Consider the following 25,399-nt stretch of genomic DNA (forward strand, 5'->3'; position numbering starts at 1 on the left):
GACTTCTTTCTTGGAGCTGTCCCCCTCCAATCCTTTGGTTCAGCTCCGGAACCTTACCTGATATTTCGCCAGCAATTTACTTTTCCAGAGGGAATGGGTGATATCGTGAATCGACAGGCGCAGGTTGTGGGTGCTGCCTTTAAAATGAAGAGCCTTAGGTTCTTCTAGGAGCTGTCCTCCCATCTGTCTCTCAAGCTGCATTACTTCCTACAATGACATGCCCGAAGTCAAAAGCGAATCACTGAAACGTATTACTTCCCCTGGCTGGCTCTCTCATCAAATGAGCAGGTTTCCTCACGGCGCCTCCCCCACATCACAACTAACTCGTGCAGACTCCCACTTCTGCAGCCTGGAGGCCCGCCAACGTAAGCCCCTGCCGGTTTGTGTGTGACTCAGTTCCCCTGACCATCAACTCCCTTTCAGCAATCTGCATCATAAGTTGTGAGGCAAATTCAGTACAGTCTGCATCTCCCGATGGACAAGTGGGAGATTTAATCAAATCCTGGAAAATAACAATCAGAACCCCGAATGGAAAGAACTCCAAATGAAAGAAAAAACAAGCAAAAATATAAACAGTTAACGTAAGTAGATTTTCAATGAACTTTTAGGGAAAAGGGCAAATCACTAGAAAGACTTGGCAAAACCAGCCAACAAGTAAAGATTTGGAATGCATTTGGCACATTTAAAAAAAAATTGTAGTTCCTTTACCTACAGAAATAATAACATTTTTGCTTAAAATTCTCCATTGCATAATTCCCAATTATCAAAAACTAAAATAAAATGTCCTATTAGAGGAAAATATACTGATATAGATTAGGAAGGTCTGTCAGCACCAACTACTGAACTAAACAGTTATACTCAGATTAAATCCGGAAAAGAATACCTCATTTCTCAAGAACTGTGGCTGATCAAAAAATTTGCTATGTAACTTTACTTATACTATAAAGATGTACACATGAAGACAAATTCTAAATATACTTTCATTCCTCAGACAAGCTAATGGGAGTTAACGAAGCATTTCCAAATACAGCTGTAATTACCCAGACAGCAAAAACCCTAAGTTATCAATGAACAAATTATGCTGAGTCTCCTTTGTTGTCAGAACCATCCCTGTGCACTTTGGTTAGCTCCTGTCCTGCTTTAAAAGTTTTAGTGACACTCATGTGTAGGCAATTTGTGACCTTTCTTTCTTTTTTTTTAAGGGTTCAGGAAAATAATGGATTTTATAAAAATATAAAAGGAAAACACGATCTTCTTTTTTGGTGACATTTCAGTTGGAAGCATGGGGTTCAATAACACGGGCGCCCATTCGGGTCATTCCACACACATGTATTGGACACCTACCAGAGTACCGAACGCAGATGGATCATGGCGGAGATTTGTGAGTATGGGAAGCAGACTGACTTTTACCCAGAAATACATCCACTATGCATTTGTTGAATGAATTCTAACTCATGCACATATAGCCCAGTAAGTGCAGAGCTTACCAACATTGATTAGGTGTAAATAGCTCATTTCTAGCTGCTTCTTAGTGGTTCTTAGCATTCATCATCTTTGAGTCAGGCCGCTATTCTGAACAATGCAAGCCGCTGAAAGGTCCTACAAGGTGTAGGAAATATTAGGATAATATGGAATATGGTCTCAGACATGGATTCCTCTAATTAGTGTTTCACGGAAGAGATGAGGCAGTAATGCACTGACGGAGAGACGGGCAGGGTCCAGCTGCTTTGGAATATTTACACTGAGAGGATTCAACCTCGCTGGCTGACGAGTAGCTATTACTTGTGACAGGAGTCTGAGCAGTCAGCCGACCCCCAGCCAGCCAGTCGGCTACCGGGACACATATGTTGTGCCCTGGCTCTCTGTGTCTACAGCTCAGCAGGCTCTTGAGGGTCCCCAGTAAGCCATACGGCTCTACCCAACCCAGAGTTGCACATGTTCTTCGTGGAACACTTCACACTCCATTCCTCGACAAGAATCTGGCCATGTGGAAATGAAGATGAATAAGAATAGTGAGGGTTAATTGCAGTTTCCTCTGCTTCAGCAGCAAGGCATAATGTAGCTTATGTTGATCATGTTTGGTGTCTAGTTAGCATAATAGAGAAAGCTGATGTTCCCAGTGAACCTGGCACCTGACAAATTCTAAAGCTAAAATGATGTTTGTTTATAAGCCATTAGAAGAAAAGAAACATAATTAGAAATCTTTGAGATTACAGTCATGCCAATCAATCAGTTCTAGCTTCTTTCCAGTACACCCTAATTACCTCATCAAGACGTCTAAAGAGCAATCGATAGTAATTATCTGATTACTATAGATCTTCATTATGTCCAAATTTTCTCCCTGGGATGTCTAAAAGAAGATGCATTGTATTCTGGGAGGAAATTGTACCCAACAATGTATAATCCACACCCCATTCCTACAATCAACATAGACTGCCAGAGGATACGGAGAACATTATCAGTTTTCTTGGCAGGGAGGACCATTGAAAAAAACCTAAACTGCCTATTGGCCATGACCTTGAAATCAAGAAATCTAATACCACATTTGAATGCAAAGTCTGGTTTGGAGTCAGCCCAAGAATAGGCCTCAATCCTTGGTTGCTACGGCACTGACCTCAAAAGGCATGATTAATAAGAGTTCTCACTCGTGGGGATAGACGGCATTGGCTTCAGCCTTTTTTGAAAGTACGAAGTAAAATGCCATTTTATTTTATATTATTTTATTTAAAAGATTTAAAGATTTATTCATTTATTTTAGAGAAAGAGAGTGGGGGTGGGGAGGGGCTCGATCTCATAACCCCAAGACCATGACCTGAGCCAAAATCAAGAATTGGACACTTAACTGATGGAGCCAACCAGGTGCCACAGTAAGATGTCATTTTAAAGATAATGGAGGTAGAGAACACATCTCCATATTCTTAAGCTCTCTGTTTTTCCACCAACCAGGAATGACAGAAAGCTGCTGCACAGAGCTGGGAGGAACCTAACTTTTTTGTCCCCTTTGATTAGATATGAACCCTGGTGAAAGATAAACTGCCCATTGGGATGTACCCATGCTTACAGCAGAGATCCCTCTTCAAACATATCTGATTGCACATGCCTATCAGTCAAAAAAACAGCATGCATTTTATGCTTCTTTATAAATGATATACCTATATTAACACACCAGTAAATTACTGTATTACATTATAAAATATACATAAGGTTAAAAGTATGAGCTAAGGTGAATAAACACAGAACTATTATTATCTTTTTGGCCCCCAAAGTTCACTGGGCCTGGGGTGTGTGAGGGCCATTTTGGAGACCACTGGCTTGGGCAGATGTCCTTTCACTGCTACCTCTGGGAGAAATCAGCCCTGGAATAAATGATTCGGTAAGAAGAATCCTTACCAAACTTAATTTTAATGTTCTTCCTGAGAAGTAGCAACTGATATCACACTCAGGATGTTCAACTTTAAGGAAACATAACAAAATAACGGAGAAGACAATAACCAAAGCACAAATTAAAAATATTAAAGTGAATTAAAGACATTGTAAGCAATAAGTAAAACACCTCCTTGGAAACTACAATCATCTAAAACTACATGAGTCAGCGATGTCTTGACACATACAGCAAATCCACATACAGGTTTGAGCTTCACATGTTCTCTTACACACCAAGTTTTTCCAACAAGTACGGACATGACTGCAAATGTATTTTTTCTTCCTTATGATTTTCTTAATAACATTTTCTCTTCTCTAGCTTACTTTATGGTAAGAATACAGTGCATAATACATATAACATATGTGTTAATCAGCTATTTATGTCATAAGGCTTACGTCATTAAGGCTTCCGGTCAACAGTAGGCTATTAGTAATTAAGTTTTTGGGAAGTCAAAAGTTATATGCAGATTTTCAACTGCCTGGGGGGGTTGGTGCCCATAACTCCCATATTGTTCAAGGGTCAACTATATAAATTTTATACCAGAAGAGAGAAGAAGTAAGCCCACTTGATACACCTCGTCAGGCTTGTGTTCCATATTGTTATGTTTTTAACTGTCATAATTTCAGATATGTTATAACAGATCCCACTTAAAATATATGCTGTAACTTATATTTCAAAAGGCTTGACTTTCTGAATTCCTTCTGCATGGAACCATTTTATATTACATATGATACACAGAAGGAAGAGAACTTAAAAATAACATATGTATGAATTGGTAAGATATAGCTCTACAGTTAAATGCTTTCCTCTCCTTCATCTTCCCGAGAGCCTTCATTCAACATCGGTACAACGCACACACCCTGCCGGGAACCGGGTCAGGCTCCGGGCCACACAGACGAGTCCCCGACCCTGCCTCCTACCACTCACGGAGGGGAGAGCACCAGGGAAACACGTGACCCCAACACTGTGCACTCGGCTCTAAGACAGCTTCCAGACAGCTGCTTTTGGATCACACAGTTAGGATATTGCACGCACCTTAGGACAGAATAAGAACAAAATACAATTAAGGTCAAAAGACTTAGACTTCAGAAAAATATAGTGACCTCGGAAAGAAATGCCATCATAGGAATCAGGATCATCTAGAGTCTTTGTTCTCAGAAATATAAATGTCACCTTCCTTTGCAAATGTTGTCCTCCCTCTTGGCAGGTTCCCCCCTCAGGGCCCTGTTTTGGTTCCGGGTGACTCTACCTGTTGCTTCGATGAGCTTGCTCTGCTTCTGCGAGAAGGGGTCACTCCCTGACTTCCTTTGTTACGTCTATCTTCACCCCTGCAACTTGACCTTGAAAAGACTCTCTCAGAAGTCAGTTAGTAACACATGCAAGACCCCAGTCGTAAAGCCACCAGGAGCAGGCCCCGGTGTGTGTGAGTCTGGTGCCAAGATTGAGCAATCCTGTAGGATGGCTGCTTCCCCCAGCTCAGTGGCTGCCCAGCGCAGGCTCTTTGGTGGCCCTGAGTGAGGGCTGTATCGATTCAGGCGGCCTGTGAGGGATCGCTCAGAAGGCAGGGACAAGAGATTTCACAGTAGAAACAAGCTGCTTTCACAATAACCAATTAAACCAAGACATTATCCATGCCAAGCCATTAGCCTGGGCCACTTAAGAGCCACAATAAATCGTGGCTGTTTTAAAGGCCTGTGCGTACGTACAAAGGGAGGACCTCTGGCCAGTACCCAGAACTCTCCCAGGCTCTTAGCGCAGAGGATCAACTCTCATGAAGGTGGCACAGGGCAAGGAGAGTGGGAGGAGGCTTACAGCTCCCACACTCTGGTTTTCCCAACCCCAGAATTTTTCATGCTGCATTACTGCTGGGGTTAGATCACATCTGCCTCCAGGCTCCTGGAGTGTCAGTCTCACGGCTAGTGCACGGGAGAGCCCCCAGACAACAGAGCTGCAGGCGCCGAGATGCTCTGAGCGCAGGTTAAAGAATGCGGGAAGTCTCTGCCCAAGGGGACTTTGTGCCAGGAAGTGTGGGAGGTGCTGGGGCCCTGACTCTGTTCTCCACACTCTGTGCTCACCCTCTTCTGCTGAAGAACCTGCCTCCTCTCTTCCCGAGGCTCCGAACCATACAGACTCCTTGGTTGCAGACACTAGCTTTAGCTTCCAGTTCCTTAAGAGGTGATCATCCTATTTGTGGGTTACTAGCCCTTAGCCTTCTCCCCCTCCCCCCGACCCCCCCTCATTTTCGTCACTGCCCTCCTAGCAATTCTTTCCTTTCCTTATTAGAAATCTTATCAGCTAGAGAAAGGAGGAAACAAATGATTAAACTCGAATCTCATATAATGCATTAAAATTTCTTCTGGAAGAGAAGGCTGGAAGGAGGTTAAATCAAGGCTTTGTTTTATGTTGTCTGGCTTTGTTCTCTGCATTGTGTGGACGGGATTTGTCTGTGCACCCTTTATTCTTGATGGAAACAGAAAGCCCTGATTCGGCTGTATTTAGTGCTGCCAAGGAGCCTGGGGCCAGCACTGGGAACATAAGCTTTGCGATCCAGAGGTTTTCAGCCTGGGGACAGCGGGGCAGAGAGGGACCCGCACTCCATGCTCTGTCTCCGGCGCTGGACCAGGCAATGGAGACTGAATTGTGAAGTTCACGCCTGAGCCCCACCTTCCCCATGCTTCTACCACGTGGGCCGGGCGTCTCAAGGCGCCAAACCAGGTGACATTCAGCCTGCCGCACGTGCCTCAAAAGACCAACCCTCAAGCATCGTGCTGGCTTGGTTTAAAAGAAATCCCATCTCCAATCTGACTTTATGGAACCTGCCTTGCTCCTGCTCATTCTATAATTCCACGCTGAGACCTGCCCTTGTCACTGGAGATGAGAAACTTCTCTTTTTGCTACCGAGGCTCTCTGTCGCTCTCACAGCTGTGGGCTTGCATGCTCCCCAAACAGAGGCCACACAGAGCGGCTGTCCTTCTCTGCTGGTCCCTGCCAGCTCTTCAGCAAAGCTACTCTCCGTTCCCGCAGGCTGACTCCCCTCCTCTGGCCGCAGGGCCCCGCGGGGCCCATCCACCTGTCGGCCACCTCTCCCACCTGCTCCGGGTCACCACCGCTGGCTCTGCTACCTGTTCTTCCTGCGCCCACACTGGGGCGCTGTGCTCTCCCCCCTGAGTGTGTCTGCTGTGCTTCATCCCTCATGATAACAAGGCTGGACTCTGGTGACCGTGGGCAAACGTTCCCCGTCAAGTCACTTCGTTTCCAGGGCTCTGCCTGCTACTCCCACAGCTGCGGCTGCCTCGGATGCTCGGTCTGAGTTGCCACGTCTGGCCTGCCCAGTGAGGGCGCGCTTTGTGACACCTTTAAAGCAAAATGTCAAAGGGGGCACTCGAGGAAGTGGCGGTGTCACCTGTCCAACCTCTGGGCATACTTCTAAGGAAAAGATGATCCCTTGCATCTGTGGAATTAGGAATAGGACTTTTGAGTTGTTCTAGAACCTCTGAAGTCATCTTGTATTTCTTTTCACCACTGAACTTGCCATTTTTAAATTTCTATGTTAGTTTCTATTTTTTGCCATAAGAAATTACCATAGGCTTCATGACTTTAAACAACTCAAATTTATTACCTTACAGCTGTGTAGATCAAAAGTCTGCCCCTGGTCCCACTGAGCTAAAGTCAAGGTGTTGTTAGGACTGCCTTCGTTTTTGGAGGCTCTAAGGCGAGAATCTGCTTCTCTGTCTTTTCCACCTTCCGGAGGTTGACTACATTCTTGGGCTCAGGGTCCCCTTCTTCCATCTTCAAAGGCAGCAATGGCGCATCTCTCTGGCTCTCCTCCACAGTCATGGCTCCCTGGACTATAGCTGTGAGAAGTTCTCCACTTTCAAGCACCATGTAATTAGATTAGACCCACACAGAAAATCCAGGATACTCTCTTCATCTCTTAATCATATTTGCCAAGTCCCTCTTGCCATGTAAGGTAACATATTTATAGCTTCTGAACATTGTGTACAGATATCTTTAGGGGCCTCTATATTGCCTACCACAACTTTTATTTTTTCCTCTCTTTTCTTTCTCTCTCTCAAAAAATACATTCAACATGGCAGGTCATTTCCAAAATATATGATAGAGCCAGGGCCAAGTCTCATGAGAACATAATAAAGGTTCAGTAAATTTAGATTCACCAAAAAGATCCCCGTCCCTAAATGGGCTGACCAAGTAGCCTGCCTACAAACCTGAAACTCACCTCACAATTAGATCACAATTAGATTTAATATCTTCATTGAGCCATTATCTTCAAAATGCCCTTCTACCTAAATGCCCATCGAGGGATAACAAACATCATCAAGTACCTGTTTTGTGCTAGGAAATTTAGTAACTTTAATCTGCTTGAATCATCTAAGGGTCCCTGGTGTAGACCTAATGACTGTTAGTCAAAGAGGTCAAGTTCAATGACCAGAGCCACAGACACGAACCAATCAAGTCAGCTAGCCTAACTCAAGTTTCCCCTACCACACCACACTTCCTTCCATACACTCAGCAGAATGAGAAGAAGAACACATTTGCAACCTTTAACACATTGTTTGGTGTTATCTAATACTGGTGTTACATGCACAAATATATTAAATTAATTGCAGAGATGAGCATCCTGAGAGTATAAAACATGGGTCCAGCTAGTTTTGAGGTTGTTTGAGAGGATTGAAAGAAAAGATAAGACTAATGGGGCCAATTCAAGAGAACGCCAGCCTTCATAAGCCCATAAGGGGCAGGCTGGAGGTGTTCTGGATTCTGTGGGGTCACAGTTGCCATGGAGGGGGTGTCAGAAGGACAGCGGGAGGCATCAGTGGCAGGATGATAACAAAAGCTTCTCCAGGCTACCTATGCCCGTCTGCAGCTACAGCCCAGGAGACTGAATATCGCACAACTCTCCATGAGACCTCCCACTTCCTCTCATTTTCAGCATTTCTTTCATTTTCCCTTATTTTCCACATAATATGATCTTTCACGGAGTTTTTCTATACTCTAGACTGCAGCTTGAATTAGGGTATGTGAAAGCCGAAGAAATCCAAAGAAGACTCTTCTCCATACCAAATGACCACACGAAGAGAGCCAGCTTATGTTAATTTACATATTCAGTTCCTATCATATATTACATTTGTCAGGAATTCAGTAAACATCACATGCTGCCCATCAGGTATGCAACTAACTCTTCTTTTAGGTTCTGAATCTCAGGGTTTACCATAAACCTCTTTATTACAAAAGGGAAATCTCAGAAACTGTACCCTCAGGATAGTGGGACAGAAATGCCTTATTTCCACATAGATGTATGTTTCTCCCTGAGTGTTTTTAAAACTTACCCAAATACAATCGTGTTCTCTACTAATTTCTGGTCCTTTTATATTAGGATTTAAGTCTTTACAAATAATGAGAGAACACCAATAGTATTATTTTAATCACCTGAAGAGGAGGGAAACAGAAAAACTCATTTTTTTTGAAGATCTTATTTATTTATTTGAGAGAGAGAGAGAGAGGGAGCGAGAGAGAGAGCAAGCACGAGCAGGGGAGGAGTAGAGGGAGAGGGGGAAGCAGACTCCCTGATGAGCAGGGAGCCCAATGTGGGGCTCGATAGGGCTCAATCCATGGACCCCAGGATCATGACCTGAGCTGAAGGCAGACGCTTAACCGACTGAGCCACCCAGGTGCCCCCAAAACTGTCATCTTTGACCCAACTCCATCTTGTAATAGATGGGACTCTCTATGTGAGCCTAGAATGGCCTCTAAACTGTTTTTACAAGTCTTAGCATCTTTATCTCTCTATGTGAACTCACCCTCACGTTGCTACCACTGGTCTTTGAAGCACTTGCATGGGAGAAAAACCCACCCAAAAGATGAATGAAAGAACTCCCTGTCTCCCAGAAGCCTCGACTTTTATTCAGGCACTCATCTCTGGCATCCCAATTCTCGGCAATGCTTCCAAACTATTAAACACAGCTTTTAAGTTTCAGGTGACCATTTTTGCCTGCAGGCTTAACAAAACTCAGGAAAGTGTCGCCAGGGCTGCGGAACTCAAAGGGCTGTGTGGGGAGATGAAAGGATGCACCAGGGTGCATCTGATGTGGTGGTGCAAACTGACTGATGTGGTGGTGTTTTTGTTTTTGTTTTGCTCCCCATCCACATGGACAGTAAGCATATATGATAAAAAGTGGGAATTAATATTCTCGATACGTTCACTTCCAGACATTGGGCCACAGAGTTTTCTAGTAGCTCTCCAGACTGTGTAGTTCTGAACCTCTGAGAAAGAGGGCTCCGCTGGGCTCCCCCTCGAGGGTTTCTGCAATTCCAAAGCAGTCCCCGGTACACAGTGGTAACTGGAAGAGAATATCAGGTCTGGGGAGACCCGCTTTTGGGTGCCATTTGCTGTGCTGGAGATGGGAGGGGGGGTAGAGGAGCTGGATTAGAGAAGTAGAGCTCCTTTGCTTCAGAGCCCAGACTGGGAGAGGAGAGGTAGAAATAAAAGGTTTGAAGAGTAAAGGACAGTGGCTAAGGGAGGGTCCCTTGCGTGGTGCAGGAGGAGTCAGATCGCTGTGCAGCACGAAGGGGCTGCTGTATAAACAGGGACGTGGGGAGAGCAGGAGAGACCCTGAAGAAGCACCCTGTGAGATGTGATGAATTGAGAAGGGATAAGTGGAAGGAGTGCGGAGAAGCAGGGGAGGCATAGGGCAGCTGCCCTGAGAGTAGAAGAGACGCAAGCAGACATTTATGATTGTCAGAGCAACTCAACAACCTAGAAGTAGACCTAGAGGGCTTGTTCAGGGGCGGTCATCTTTAGCTGTGGAAATGAGAAAAACCTGCTGTAGCTCCAGCTGGCAAGAGATTTAGAGTGGAAGTGAGTTCCCCGGAGATTTGGAGAAGGGCAGAGGAGGGTGTGTGAACCAGGACATTGGGGAAGATGGAGGGAGGTCTTCCTTAAGAACCAAAGGTGGCCTGCCTGCCTTTTGTGCATGAGAGAGATGGAAGGTCAGATGTTGTGGTTGGAAACGGGGAGCTTCACAGGTGGGGATCGTGGCAGGTGGCGATGCTAATGAGGGTGAAATCCAGAGCACGTCTACACTGGCAGATGGATTATGTGGGAATGATGTGAAGGTCACCAGAATAACTTGGGGCAAAGAACTGTGATTCATGGTGAGTTTGAATCTGAGAGGAAGACAGGAATAAAATGAGTGGAAAGAAAGACCCTGAGGCAGGTACTGCTAGGCTGGGGGTAGGGACTTGGGGATTCGGGGCTAAGAAACCAAAATCGATAATGAATAACAGAGCAACAGAATAAGAAAAGCAGTAGAAAAAGCCAGCCCTCCAAGTAGAACAATGCTCCAGAAGTGGTCATGAGAAATACTGGAACTCTTCCTCTTGGCCTTGTGGTTAGTTCGAGAGGGTGGTCTTCACCGCGGGGTTGGGAGGGAGGCTGTGTCACTTGGAAGATCCAGGCGCAGTTTATGTGAGCAGGTGAAGGGATGGTGGAGAGAATGATTCAAGGATGTAGGAAAAGTTTGTCCTTAGTAGGGTTTTTAAAGTTCCCAAAAGATCTGTGCAAGTGTTTAGGAGAACCTTTCTTAATCTTAGCTGCACAACAGAATAACCCAGGGAGAGTTCAAAGAAAAACCCCAATACCCAGACCAATTAGATCAGAACCTTTGGGTTGGGAGCCTGGAGTAAGTCTTTTTTAAAGCTTCCCCAACTGAGTCCTCTGTGCGTGGGCTGGAGAACTACTGATTCAAGAAGGGCGTGTGTGGGGGGCAGGTGAGCCTGCAGGAGGAAGAGGTGTTTGGAAAGGGGTTATTTATGGGCAATGTGGTTGGAGAAGCAAGGAGATGGCAGAGACTGGTGGGCCTTGGCAAGCAGGGTGCCAAGAAGGCAGAATTCAGGTAAGAAAGGGCCTTTCTGAAAATCAGCCCCAAGGTTCCAATTCAAGTGTGGGTGTTAGGCAGTGTTGCTGGGACTGAACTAATTGTCTCTTCAGTATGTTGGACAGACCGTTTACCTGTAAATAGGATTTTGGTATTTTTACATTATTAAAAGGTACAAGAAAGCCTTATCCATTATTCATATTTGTTTTGGTCTAAGTGCTGGATCCCCAGGTGCTGAGAATTTATAAATGTCTTATTTGGACAGCACTGACCCTGATTCAAAATGCTCCCGGGTTGTTTTCACTGCGTAAACCTGTTTGTCAATCTTTCTTGGTGTTGACTATTTGCATTTCTTTTCACTAATTAAAACAATTAAAATTATTTTATTGAATTATTACCTTTTTTTTTTTTTTGCACGGATTTGTGTGTTTCTGTTGGGAAGAAAGGTCAAGAGTGCCTAAGGATAAGACTGTGTGAATCAATATAAAATACATGTATCAAACATTTCAAATATGATGTAGATCTTCTATCGTGTGCTTTTTACAATGATTTTTCTCAGAGTGGTTAAAAGATTTGCCTTTAATCAGATCCACGGCTCCACTACAAATACAGTTTTCCCTATGCAGAATTTAAGCCTAGGATGATTTCCATCCTGACGGCCTTAGAAGCAGCACATCTGCAAGGAACATAAAAGAAATAACCATAAGCCTGACACTACAGTTGCATGTTCCCATCATTTATTCAACATCAGAAACTCTTACAAGGTCACCCGTCAAAAATAGATCCTGTGTCTCATCCCCTCCGTGGACCCAACCTGCAAAACTCTGCCTTCGTGACCCAGAACGACTTTCTGGATGGAAATTCCAGAAGGAAATACTTTGATGTGTAGAAAAAAATTCTTCCCTTGGCTTCCTTGACACATATTTTTTTCTCCCACCTCTCTTCCTCTTCTAGGTGCTCATCCTTCTATAGCTCCCTTTGCTGGCTGCCCTTGCTCACCCCGGCAATGGCAGGGCTCCCCTTGGTCCCCTATGTTCTAGGGTGTAGCTCTTTCAGCAACTCACACTAAGAGCGGAGTCTAGGCTTCAGCCAGCTGCCCAGGCATGAAGCCTGCTTTCTCCACTCAATGGTTGTGTGAGCAAACTACTTAATTTTTCTTTGCCCCGAATTGAACATCTGAAAAAAATGGGGTTAATGGTATCTTACAGGGTTGCTGTAAAGATTAAATGAGTTAATAAGCATTTAGAATCATACCCAGCGCCTAGGAAGTTCTTGGTAATGCTCGTTATTTTTAACAATGCTGTTTGTCTTATCCCTCTGCTCTTCCTCGATAGTCTCCCTGATCACAGGGATGACAAGATCAATATTATATAATTGGTTCCTGAGTCTTTACTTCAGGATTTGCTCTCGGTCCAGAAAGCCACACCCATATTTCTAACTGTCCCTTGGGCATCTTTGTCCTGATGTCCAAGACGTAACTCGAACTTGATGTTCCAAAAGCCAGGTGACCATATCCACACCCCAAAACTCCCTGCCCCGTAAGTGTGCTACTGTTACTTCGAGGCACACTTGATCTTTTGCTCCACCCATTCGGTGTTGGTCACCCGGTCCCACGGGAGTTACTACGGGACCTTCCACACCTTATTCTCTTCTTCTCACTCCTCCGTCATCAGCCCAAATCTACCACGCTTTTCTTCTTGACTCTATCTTTTCACTGATGTCAGACTAGTGTTTCTAACGTATATTTCCAATCATGTCTTTCGTTGGTTTAAATCTCTCCACTGGCTCGCCAGTAACTCAAGACACTGAATCTCAACTCTTCTCTCTGGCAGTTGAGGTCCATCTCGATAAAACTCCTATGTATCAGTCCGGGCTTACTGGAAATAATAGGCTTGTATGGAGTCTGTATTTACTGTTCCCTCTGTGTTTCTTCCTGCTGTTCTCTTCACCTAGATATTTTGTATTTGTTCCCATTAAGCTGGTCAAACCCTACCTTTCATTTGGGCCAATTTCAAATATTAGCTCCTTTTCAGATGTCCTGAAAATAATACTATGCCCCTCCCCCGCCGAACTCCCTCTCGTAGAACTTTGCATTCGTCTCCTCCATTTATCAGACTCTGACTTGTCTCCCAGTCCTTGGCATACTTCTTTTATTCCTCCTTCTAGGTCATAACTTCTTCAAAGGCACTTACTATATCCTTTAAAGCTTCAAATGGGATAAAATGAGTCGCAATAATAGCACCAGGAATTAAGCTCATTTATTCTGTAAAGCAGCAGGCTGTTGTCAATGCTAACCCTCTTCCTCACAGTCCTCATAAAAAGAATGGGAAAGCATATAAATGAAGTGGCACACAAGAGGAACATACAATGTGAGCAATTATGCCAATTCCTTTTATAGGAAGCACACAGCTGAGATAAACATGGAAGCACCTTATTTACCATCCACATCTCGTTGCCAAATTCTTCTACTTCTTCTAAATTTTTCATTAAAGGAAATCAAGGAAGGTAAACAAAAGTAGCCCTTGGGAAGAATCAGCACAATGGAAACCACTCACTTATCAGCATGGCCTCAGAGAAATGTCTAATTTTTTTAAAAACATCTTTTGGGGCCAGACACTTAGGTTCGCGCACTTGGGCGCACAAACACACACCCACCTTCTCTGGCTGCGTGCCGCCACACCACACCCTGGCTTCGGTGTGATGGTAAAGAAGGAGGTTCGTTTGGACAGGAGCGACTTACCTTCAGGGCGTCCTGGGTGTCATCCAGACAGTAGACTCGAACACTGTACTCCAGAGAGGAGCAGCAAAGTGGCCCGAAGATAGCCAGCTTCAGGCGCTTCGCGGCAGCTTTGGTGGTGGACTGCCCGACCAGGGCATAGGTGCTGAGGTTCTCTGTGAGGAGGTGGCAAGCCTTTGCATCCAGCTGAATGTAGCAAGGGGTGGTGAAGTTTTCCTCCCCAACCACCACCACATCCTGAAGGACAGGAAGGAAGTGGCCGTGGTTGAGCCACTGCGGGTCCCACTGGCCGCCATGGTGGTGGCCAGGCAGACAGAGCAGCACCTCCTCTGCTAAGTGTGATCATCCTTTTCCCTGTATTTTTTTTTTTTTGCCTTTCTCAGGCTTTATTATACCCTATTTCCATTCTTAATCATTCTCTCCCTTCCCCTTGCCTTCATAGTGCTAATATTTTTTATTTAGATGTCCCCTATTTAGCATTTTTTTCCATCTGCGAGTCTACATTACTAGAATCGACATAAAATTCCAAAAGAAATTCAGGAATTATCCTCTTAATTTCAGTATACCTGAGTTTATTACCCATTTCTGAGAATTTAATGTTTTAATCTCTAAGTGTCTGATTAAATCTAAAAAGTACTGTTTTCTTTCTTTCTATTTTTAAATATTTTATTTATTTATTTGACAGAGAGAGAGAGTGAGCACGAGCAAGGGGAGCTGCAGAGAGAGAGGGAGAAGCAGGTTCCCCAGGGGGAGCCTGACTCGGGGCTCAATCCCAGGACCCCATGATCACGACCTGAGACAAATGCTGACATTTAATGACTGAGCCACCCAGACACCCCCCAAAAAGTACTGTTTTATTTCAATGTCATTATAGAGTAGTAAGTTTTTCCCTAAAAATCTAGGGGTTTGAAAAGGTTTAGAGAAATTAGGGAACTATGCAATACCATTCTACTGTGTTTTTCCAAACTCACCTGTCAATTACTTTTCAAAGCAATACACTGCTTTTTCTCAATAATCTGGGCTGCTAGACCCTAGGGAAAGTACAATATAGCAAACTCGATGCTTTTCTCTGGTTAAACAGCCTATCTTTTTAGCTTTTGAAAATATTTAGCAAGAAAGACAAATAAATGGAAGTGTTGAATATTGTTAAAATAGTTACGAACTCAACTAAGTTTTGATTTATCCAAATGACTCAGGCCACAGAAGAATATCATCTGAAAGACCAGGTGTAGGACCCATAAACCAAGGGTCAAAATTCCACGTGCGTCCCAGGGCAGCCAGGTAATAGGTACCAGGTAGGGCAGAAGACAATAGGGAGTGGGGGAGACTGGGGTAAAGCGGAGGACAAGCCTGTCTAAAGAGCTCTTGTCTCCACTGGGCTCAGCCCATCACAGCTATGCAGACATGCAGGCCCAGTAAGAAAACCACCTTGACTTTTTCAAGAGAAGCTGGAAGTTCACATTTTTATGTGAAAATTTCCAACTTTTAATTAATTCAAATTTAAAAGAAAACTCCATGTGGGAGAAATAAAGTACATGTGTGGGCCTGATTCCACCTCTGCACTAGGCTACTTTCTCTCCACAGAGGCAGGAACTACATCGGCTTTGATTCCTACCGCAGCTCAGTGGGCCTGGCTCATGGGGAGCAAACGGCTATTTGTCAAAAAAAAAAAAAAAAAAAAAATGAATGAATGTGTCATCATAAATTGAGTCTCCGGGGCTGAACAAAGATATGAAAGAAGATGCCACCTCGGGTGGTTATTAACTAGGCCTTGCAACATCATCTGACGGGTAGTAGGAGGGGGGTTTAATGCCATCCACGAAATCATTTCTTCAACTGTGCCTGTCCTCGAAGATGAAGCTCAAACTGCACTGGCAAAGAGAGAAAGAAACTCAGTACCTTCAGGTTTATTTTAGCCCCAAAGGACACCTGAAAAGAAGTGCTTTTTTTTTTTTTTTTTTTTCCTCCAGCAGGGTGAGGGCAAGCCTCAAATATCCCATGAGGCATGTCACAGAAAGCTTCCAGTAAGACATGGTTGAGAATAAAGATGCACCATGTCCCTGCCATGGGTGGGAGAGCATACTCTTAAGCATTGCCCTCTTCTACTCTTGTCTCTTTATTTCATTTTATTATTTTGTTACTATTATTATTACTGAAGTCTAGAAATAGACAGGTATTAGGGTATTAAGCAGAGTCTTGTGCAAACAATTTAGAATCACTTGAGATTAAGACTTTGGGATGCTTTTGAGATAAATCATTTCAAGCTTAAATGGACTGGAAGTTAGATCTGGTTAAGTCTGTTCATAACCCAACATAAAGCATACCCTTAGACTTGAGTCCTGGACTTTCAGTCCTCTGGCAAAGAGTGAGATCCCCTCATGTGGCCAAGAGAACATGTCCTTAGGGAGGAAATTACAGTAATCCCAGGGGTGCCTTTCTAATTGTAATACTGCTTTTTTCCCTATAATATTAAAGGTTTGAAACTTCATGTACATTTTTTTTCTAAAAATGTCTTTCCTAAAAGAAAAATACCACAAGCAATCACAAAGTATATAATATATAGGTTGGATGCTTTGTAACGATCACACAAAAATACAGGGGTAGCTTTCAAAACTATTAGACATTTTTTGATGAACATATTCCTGAAATATGTCTCCTTGAGAATATTCTAAAATGTAATGTTTAATTTGGCTATTTCCCACTTAAACAACAGATACTGTCTTTTCAAGAGATGACAATGCAAATACGCAAGCTGGTTTTTTTAGTTACTAGGTATAAAATCTTCATCGTAAATGTAACAAATTCTTTTGCTCGTAACTTCAGGTGCTAATTGAAGAGTTCTGATGTAAAGAACAGGATCTGTTTAAGGCACTGTCCTTAAGAAGTTATGATGGCAACAGCCACAGAGAGCCAAGACACCACAGGTGTTCTTCATCCTAGTGGAGCTTAGGAGATGCACCCTTACTGTTTTCCCAAGTTCAGCTCAGAAGAACTGTATTCCCCGTATGTGTCTACAATGTCTACCACTTTCTGACCCAGGAGCAACGTTTCTCTATCTGCAAATTTAAAAAATACATAGATGTTTCCCAACCCAAGACATAGTATGTATGTTCCGACAGGGACTTGTGTAAGACTCTCAAGTGTACTTTCCCTAGGAGTTAGCTAATGCCTGACCATCATTTCCATTGTGCCTACCCATCAGTAGATAAAGCATTCAGGAACTAGGCTCTCTCCCTCCCTTCTCATACACTCTCTCCCTCTTTCTCTCTCTCCTTTTGAGTATAAGCTAAAATTCCATTCATGTTCTGCTTTCAAAATAAAAGCCTTCTTTCCCATAATTACTCCAGTTTGTCTGCATGAATTGCTCTTGTGTTCCATCTTTATCCCAATGGAAGCTCACCTCCCACTGTCCCTGGGCTGCCTGGTTCTTGAGCTGTATCTTCCAGTCCTCGGTATTGGGGTCTGCGCAGTGATGCATAGTGAGGATGACGGGGCGGGTCAGCAGGGCTCCTGGAGGCCCACAGCTCACCACAGGGGTCAAGAGTGTCTGGCTGTCTTCCATGGCTGGTCTAGGAGAAGAGCAAAGATTGGCATCAGTGACATTTCCATAGTATCCACCTACTATGAACTCATCAAGATTTTTAGATCTGAAGTTGTACAAATTGTTTCTTCTTGGGAGTTTTTGTATTTTAGTTTTTTTTTTTTGGTTGGGGAGGAGAGGCAGAATTAAATGGGAAGACATGTGCTTTATACCAAGACTTTATTTAATCTTCAAGACTGGAGATACTTATGATAACAGTGAATCGGCCAGTATCTCTTTGATCCCCTTCCCCCAGACACAGGTCTGCCTTTGGTAATGTCCTCTGAATTCAGGTACTGATACTTTTAGGATGGAACAAGAAGGAACAGAGTCCTTAGGAGGTTACATAACCATCTTTTCTGATAATACTTGCCATTGCTCTTACAGGGTTTTATATACTTTTGTTTTTTTAAGACCTAACTTGAGAAATACTTCAAAAAGAAATCACTTCAGAGTAAGGACACCCTAAAGCTAAACTTCCAAATGACTTTCAGGAATAATTCAGGCTAGTAGAGCAGATTCCTTCTTTCAAATATGACCAGACAGAATATAGAACTGTATTCTATAGTTCTAGAATTTAAAATGAAATCTACTTGTATACTTCCTACTCAGAGAATCTGGGTGGAAGAACTTCAAAGATCTAAATCAAAGATCTAAATTCTTTATCTCCACATGTTTTCTTAATTGTCTTAAGACCTTTCCCTAACATGACTGTAATCAACAAACAAATAGAAAAATTAACCTAAGGTATCAGTTGATATGTGAGCAATAGTCCCAAATTATTGAATGGATTGCCCAAAGTCTTCCAACTAACAAGTGCTAGCACTGGGACTAAAGCCAATGCCTTCTCAACAACAATACTCAACACTACTCTGTCAGAACAGTGTGGCTGAGAAATCATGAGCTCAGAGTTCCAGAGGAAGCAGGGCCTCTGGGGTCAACAGCACCACTTTCCATCCGAAGTAGGAAGCATATTCTACAATATGCTGACATATGGACAGTGCTTTAGACACATCCAAAATTGTACTCCACTACTACTGAGGGTCACCTCATATATTACCAATTCAAATTTACAAAACGTTCTTAGGATAAACACAATCTGCCTTTCTGACACTTCTCTTCACATATCTTTGGCCTGCTTTCTCTCCACTTTGGCATCAGAGCCTTTCAAATATCCAGAGACTGTTATGATGCCTCTAAAACGTCTTCTTTATTTCAGACCAAATATCCTCAATTTTTCAACCTCAACTAGAAAAGCATGGTTTTCAGATATCTCCCTATATTTCTATCTTCACTTTGACATAGATGTCTGTTAGTATTCCAATGTCTTCTCTAAAGTGAGGCATCTGGAAATGAATATTAGACTTAAGTAGGCAGCAGAGGGAGACTACTATTTTCCTTGATTTGGAATATGTAGTTATATCAATGCCTCACCAGATTGTTGCCTTATATTATTCTCAGCCAAGTAATTATTTGTAAGTATTATTGCAGGCTTGAGTTATAAAGGAAGACGGAGATAATATGGTTAAGCATCTCCTTTATACAATGAGGCAATGAAGCTCCAAGAAGGTCAGGTAATTTGTTAAAGCTAACCACTCTGTGTATTCCTAACATGAAAGGTTCTTAGGCTAGGTCTCTATAGTTTTGTGGTTGCAGTGATGGCTTTTGAACCTATGTACAGAAATTTATATTTAGCCATTGAATTTCACCTTAATAGTTTCAGAGCAAATTTCAAGTCACCTATTTCTTAATGCTGTCTTTCCTCCAAATATCGGCCAACTCTTCCAGTCTTTTAGCCTCCATAAATCTTATATGCCTGCCATTTATGTTCTCATTCCAATCACTGATAACACTGTAGTACAAGAATAAGGCAAAGACCTTTACAAAGATACTACTTGAAACCTCTCTCCGGTCTGACATCAATAATTTGAATTTGTTGGTTTAGCCAAATATAAACTAATCAAAATATACATTGTCCAATTCACATCTTTCCATTTCATTCATGGACATATCAAATTCCTTTATAATTGTGATGGCCACTTGGAAAGGATTTTCCTCTAAGATTTTTTTTCTTTATCTATAGTTAATATATTAAATACTAAATAATCTAGAAGGTAGCTTATATCTATAGCTCACTCTAGTTTAACACTCAGGGAATGACGGCAGCTGTTTTATTTATATTTATATATACATTGTTGGAAGATAATTCTCCGTGGGTCCTTCATGTTTCTGCATGTCTTTTCAAGACAACTGTAGAGCAATCACCTCGGAAGATAAAGACACTGCTTTGGAGCAAATGGCAAGCATGTCTACTTCCCATTATAGGAAACTCAGGTTCTCCAAGCTCGGAGGTCCTTCCTGGAATGCAACCACTGAGTGTGTAGATATCATCTGCTCCTCTCTTCATCTCCCTTTTGGAACTGGGGTTTTGGGAATTGGCACAAAAATGATAAAACTCTTGATAGTGCTATTGCTGTGAGTAACAAACTGCCCTTTGTTTCTGACCCGGGAGTCTTGTGTCATCTATCAGCATCCACAAAACTGTGGCGGCTATGGTAAGGTCAAATCCTAGAGAGTCCTTAGCTCTTGACAATCATTATCCTTCTAACATATTTGACATATTTTCTCCTTCATAAAACTTGGTTATCACTGCTTCCTCTCCTTCTAAAATTTCACAAGGATCTCACCAACCTAGGGCTTTTCTTTCTTCTTATTTAGAAAATAAAAATAATTTTTATCTCCTTTTAGTCTTTACCATCTTTCCATCTTCAATGAATAAGGACACAGTTTTATTAAATCTAAAGTTATCAAAGTACTTGGAAATGTACTTTTTGGAATAATAAGATTATTGGCAGCTTGAGAAGTCTTTACCATCCGCTTTATCCCTTAGTTTTGATTTCCTCTTAACGCAGCCTTTCTTCCTTCCTTCCATTCTGAAATTCATTCTCTTAGTACATGGGTGAAGTTCTGGTTTCATTGTGGTGTAGTTGATATCATACTATCTGTCCTAAGCAGTAGCCTTATTCTTGCTAATTCTACTTTTCCTACCATGGCGGAAAAAAAAAAATAGCAGTGACTACATTTTTGTGAGCACTACCCTTACCTTTTAGCTACAAGTGTACCTTGAGAAGTGAGCATTAAACTTTTAAGGGAGGAGATTTAAGTGGAATCCATTTCAAGTGGTCCTTGCAATATAGTTGGAGATTGGAAACATCTGTCTCTCAGTCTGCTGTTAGCAGCGGGTGCTGGAGGCCGAAAAAGGAGGGGTTCTTCTCATCACTGAGTTGGAACAGAAGGGAGAAGCCTCCCTGCCGGGTTGGGGAGCTGTCAGACCTGCACTCTCCAAGCACAGCCCTGGCATGCAATATTGATGGGCACCATTCTTGGAGGACGGATAGCAAGGGAAGGGAGGGGCAGTAGGTGTCAAAAGAATTTATTAACCCAGTGAGGTGCAAGAATGTAATGAATAGGGAAGTGGTGAAGTGGAATTCGTAATGCGGAATGAAAAACAAAGAAGAAATAATGATAAGAATCTTTTTGTTTTCAAGATGAAAGAAGTAGTGTTGAAATTGGAAACATTTCCAAGCATATATGGAAGGAGTGACTTAAGGAAGATTAAGATTTAACTATGTGAAACCAAAGGTCAGAGCATTTAAATCCACATTTCCTTTCTTTACATGAAGAGAGGATATTAAAATACACAGAACAAAACTAGTGGAAAATAAATATAAATAAGCCTGACTCATGTTTTTGCAGAGAGCTCCACTCCTGTATGTCTTATGTGTTACCTGAGATATTTCAGCTAACATTCTCTAAATATTAACTGCAGATGACATGGAAATGAACACAAAGCAAAAATCAGCTGCAAAAGCAGCTCTTAAGCCAAAAGTCAGTAATGAATTAAGGTTTTCAAGGCTTTTCAAAGTCCAGAGAGGTGAATATGGTAAATGCTGGATGGATTCTGAAGCCTCTGGGACAAAGCCCCTCAGAGAGGAGTTCAAGTTTCCTGTCAGAGAGATTTTCTCATCCTTTGCTTGCTGTTATCAGTGAGGAGAACTTCTCCTACACAGAAGGGCATAATTTACAAAACTTTCCTAAAAGCAATTGCATTTACTGCTTACGGGACACCTGTAAGGGAATTAGGGTATTTGTATCACTTCTTTTTCCAGAAGAGGAAACTGAAATCTAGAGATATGAAAACATTTGCCTACAGCCTCAAAACCAGTAACAGGCAAAGCTAGATTTCAAGCACAAGTGATCTGGTTTCTTTCATACAGTGGTGTATTTGGGGTTGCTTATCTGATTTAGGGCCTTGAGACTTTTTTTTTTTTTTTTTTTTTTTTGGTTTATTTGCTAGAGCAAGCTCAAAATTACTTCTTGGAGAGAATCTATCTCCATCCACCTCTGTGTGGAGACAAGATGCCTTCTATTAACATACATGTCTTTTGTCAGGTCCCTTAGGATGACAATCCCACCCGAGGCTCAGCTGCCTTTTGGAGCACAGGGTTTCACATATAACTGGCAACTTGAAATATTTGCACTCTGGGTATCTGACAGGGAATATCTAACTCAATTGCTATCAAAAGCTCAATTGAGCAAAAAAAAAAAAAAAAAAAAAATTATGGAAGCCACTCTGAAGGGCATGCCACCATTTCCCTAGACAAGCCAGAATCTATCCCTGGGTGAAGCCAGAACAGCTAAGTATCATGCTCTGACTGAACTGACGAATCGTTGTGGAATTATTTTACTGAATTTCTGCTTGGGCCTTATACCATCTACTTACATGGCGGGACACTAACGGAAGGAGCCCTATGAAAACTCATTGCTATTTTTATTTTAAGGATGTTCATTGTATTAACAAAAAAATGTTTTCTTTGTGTGGAACAAAAGGAGAAATAACTGAACTTCTTTTGGGCATATTTTTCCTCATAGACACATGGATTTTGTAACTTACCACGTTCCCCTCTTGAAAACTTTGGAACAGTAAATTCATGACCTATTACCAGGAAATACACTGGGAATCACATGAGAGGTTTTATACCTTAACTGCTCACCTGACTTTGTTATCTTTTCAAATCTTATTTTTTCTCATTTTCTCATTTTTTTCATCGAATTATTTATAATTTTTTTCCTCCCATTGTAAAGACTGTGTTTTCATAAATCACCTTGAACCATTTGTTTATAAGTAGGATTGTGGTATATGAACACTGTGGAGAACAGTGAGAGAACAAGATTTAAATATACTTGGACTCCACTCTCTTCCCCCATACCTGTAAGCCTTTATATAGCTGTATGTTGGAAGAAGGACTTGAGGACTAAAAAGGGGAATATCATTGAGTTTCACCGAGAAATAATAATGTCAACTACTATTTTACCAAGTTCCAAAAACATGTTAAATAAATGAAAACTTTCTGCTATACGATTACTTACATAGCAGAATTTTGGCCTGCTATCCTAACACACTATTTTATTATTTGTACTCAGTACCTATATATGATAGTTTACATTGTCTCATCACTAACTCACACCTTCTTAACTGGGATTTCATCCTTTGAAAAAATCCTAAAGGCCACCAATGTCCGGCAGTTGACAAATCCAGTGATTTCTTGCATTAGTCTTTCTCTACATTTTAATTTTAATAATACCTGTGTCAACCACTTGACCATCTTGAAACTCTCTTTACTTTTGATTTTTTTTCCCATTATACTTACAATCATTCGTTCTTTCATTCAAAAATATTCATTGAGGAGCTGCTCGGTATTCAGCACCATGTCAGATGCAGACTCTGTATTTATCTGCCTGATCCTTAAAGTGTTCTACGTAGCTTGGCTCATCACACCTAAACCTTAAATAGGAATGTTTCCCAAAGCTCTCTCCCCTGTTCTCTTCTTTTTGCCTCTGCATTATTCCCCTCAGAGGATCCACACCTGGTGACTCCCCGTCTGCATCACCAGCATGAATCCCATACCCCTATCCGCACACTGCCCACCTCTAAATCAGAATTTGTCCTGCTTCCTGGAACCAGTTACACTCACAATTCTCCCAGTGCCCAAAGCTCAGTTCCTACATATTCATATTGTGTTTTGACACTCTTCTGCAACACTTCTAACTGGTGGGGAAATTTTTTTTTTTTTTTCTGAAACATATTTCACTTTCCATCCTCCAGACTCAGGCCTGGCTTCTTCCCCTCCCCCCTCACACCTAGTTTATCGCCGCAGCTCACCCAGGCAGCCAGCCTCCAAGGAGTCTTCCTGTTCCCTCCACCAACTCGTCCAGCCTACCTTGTTCACCAGTTCAATCTTTAAAATGCACTGCTATTCTCGTATCACTTGGCTGCTCACAGACCTTTCATGGCGCCCCACAGTTTACCAAGAAAGTTCTATTTACCTTTATATTTGGAACGTCTAAGTTGATTTCCTGGCCTTTTGAGAAAACTGCTAAGCGAGGACAGAATATAGAGGAAGGGAAAATTAACATTGGTATTTTGAATTCAGATTATTTTTCAAAAAGAAATTACAAAGAGCAAAATTTCAGTCTGATTCAGACTCATTTTTTTTTTTTAAACTGCTAATGAAAACAAGGCAAAAAGGCCCACGTTAGTGCCATGAATCATGGAAATTGTATCCACAGGGGAAACAGAGGCTTGGCGGCCTCTCCCGAGATCTGTAAAGCGGGAGAGGTAGAAATCATGAGCATGGCCTTGCAGCTTTGCCCCCTTGTCAGAGAAAGCTTGTCCCATCTCTGAAGCTCATTTAGGCTGCTCATGTGCCATTCGGGACTCTCTCTTAGAGCACATTCAGTAATGATAAGGCCCCCTTGTCATATCCACTCTGCCACATGTAATTAAGTTCACGCCTCCCTTTAGACAGTTCACATCAGCAAATGATCAGCTGGATACCAGCCAGCTGGAAAAACACCCAGTTTTGGATGCAATAAAGGGAATCGGAGAGAAAGAAAATGGGGGAAAATGATCAAAATTGTCCTACAAGTGACTTGAAGTAATAACATTCAGTATCTTCTGATGTCCTCCCAATGTCTTCTCTTAGAAGTTCTGTCTCAGATCATGTGAGGAGAGAAAGGGTGCTCAGTGAACAGTAGAAAGAAACTGTGTTCAAGAATACACTAGAGTAAGAAGCAGAGGCTCGGTGTGCTGTGGCGCTGTCTACAAAGGAGGGACGGGTGGCCTGTGAGACAGCAGAAGAGCTTCGCGGTGAGATCACCTGGCTGTGAATTCTGCCTTCCCTCAGCTGTTAGCTGTGAAAACTCGGCTATGTGACTTGTTTTCCCTGGAGCACTAGTTTTTTGATCTTTAAATTGGAACTCATCGTAACTCACAGAGTTGCAGTGAGGAATAAATGAAATTAAAAGTAGGGTGAATAAATGGAACTATGCCTTCTGTTACGAAGATAGCCTAAAACACATTTTTGTCATTGTCATTTTTACAAGAAAAACGCATCTGGTTCACAACAGAAAATAAGTGAAGAGAGGTATTTCTCATTATTTGCCACAGGTATCTCCTTGTGTGTGTGCCTTGATTCATGGTCTCTTGTGCGTATTTTCTTTTGAGATCTTGGGGGTTTCTCTAGCTTCATTTTTATAAACGGAACTTCTTTGATGTACACCGAGTTCAATAGAGTAACTCCCTCTGCATCTAACTTCAGGTGGCAGGGATGGCGAGAAGTGATTTATAGTTTCCTTTTCTTTAGAGTCAAAGGCAGAGGAACCTCAAAGCAGAAGTGTCTAGCTTTATCAGTGTTTTGTTT

General features: G+C 42.3%; 1 protein-coding gene across 5 annotated transcripts in view; it reads right to left on the reverse strand.

The window, feature by feature from the left end:
- UNC5C (unc-5 netrin receptor C) overlaps positions 1 to 25,399 on the reverse strand; it is a 343,908-nt gene that overhangs the window by 15,894 nt on the left and 302,615 nt on the right. For all 5 annotated transcript variants that reach the window (XM_027599021.1, XM_027599024.1, XM_027599022.1 and 2 more), the window contains 3 exons: positions 17,457 to 17,625; positions 14,060 to 14,293; positions 58 to 207 (listed from right to left, as the gene is read on the reverse strand). In XM_027599021.1, coding sequence (XP_027454822.1) covers positions 58 to 207; positions 14,060 to 14,293; positions 17,457 to 17,625 — 553 coding nt within the window. The remainder of the gene's footprint in view (positions 1 to 57; positions 208 to 14,059; positions 14,294 to 17,456; positions 17,626 to 25,399) is intronic.

Source organism: Zalophus californianus, chromosome 2 (genome assembly GCF_009762305.2).
Source record: "Zalophus californianus isolate mZalCal1 chromosome 2, mZalCal1.pri.v2, whole genome shotgun sequence".
In the NCBI taxonomy this organism is placed as follows: domain Eukaryota; kingdom Metazoa; phylum Chordata; class Mammalia; order Carnivora; family Otariidae; genus Zalophus; species Zalophus californianus.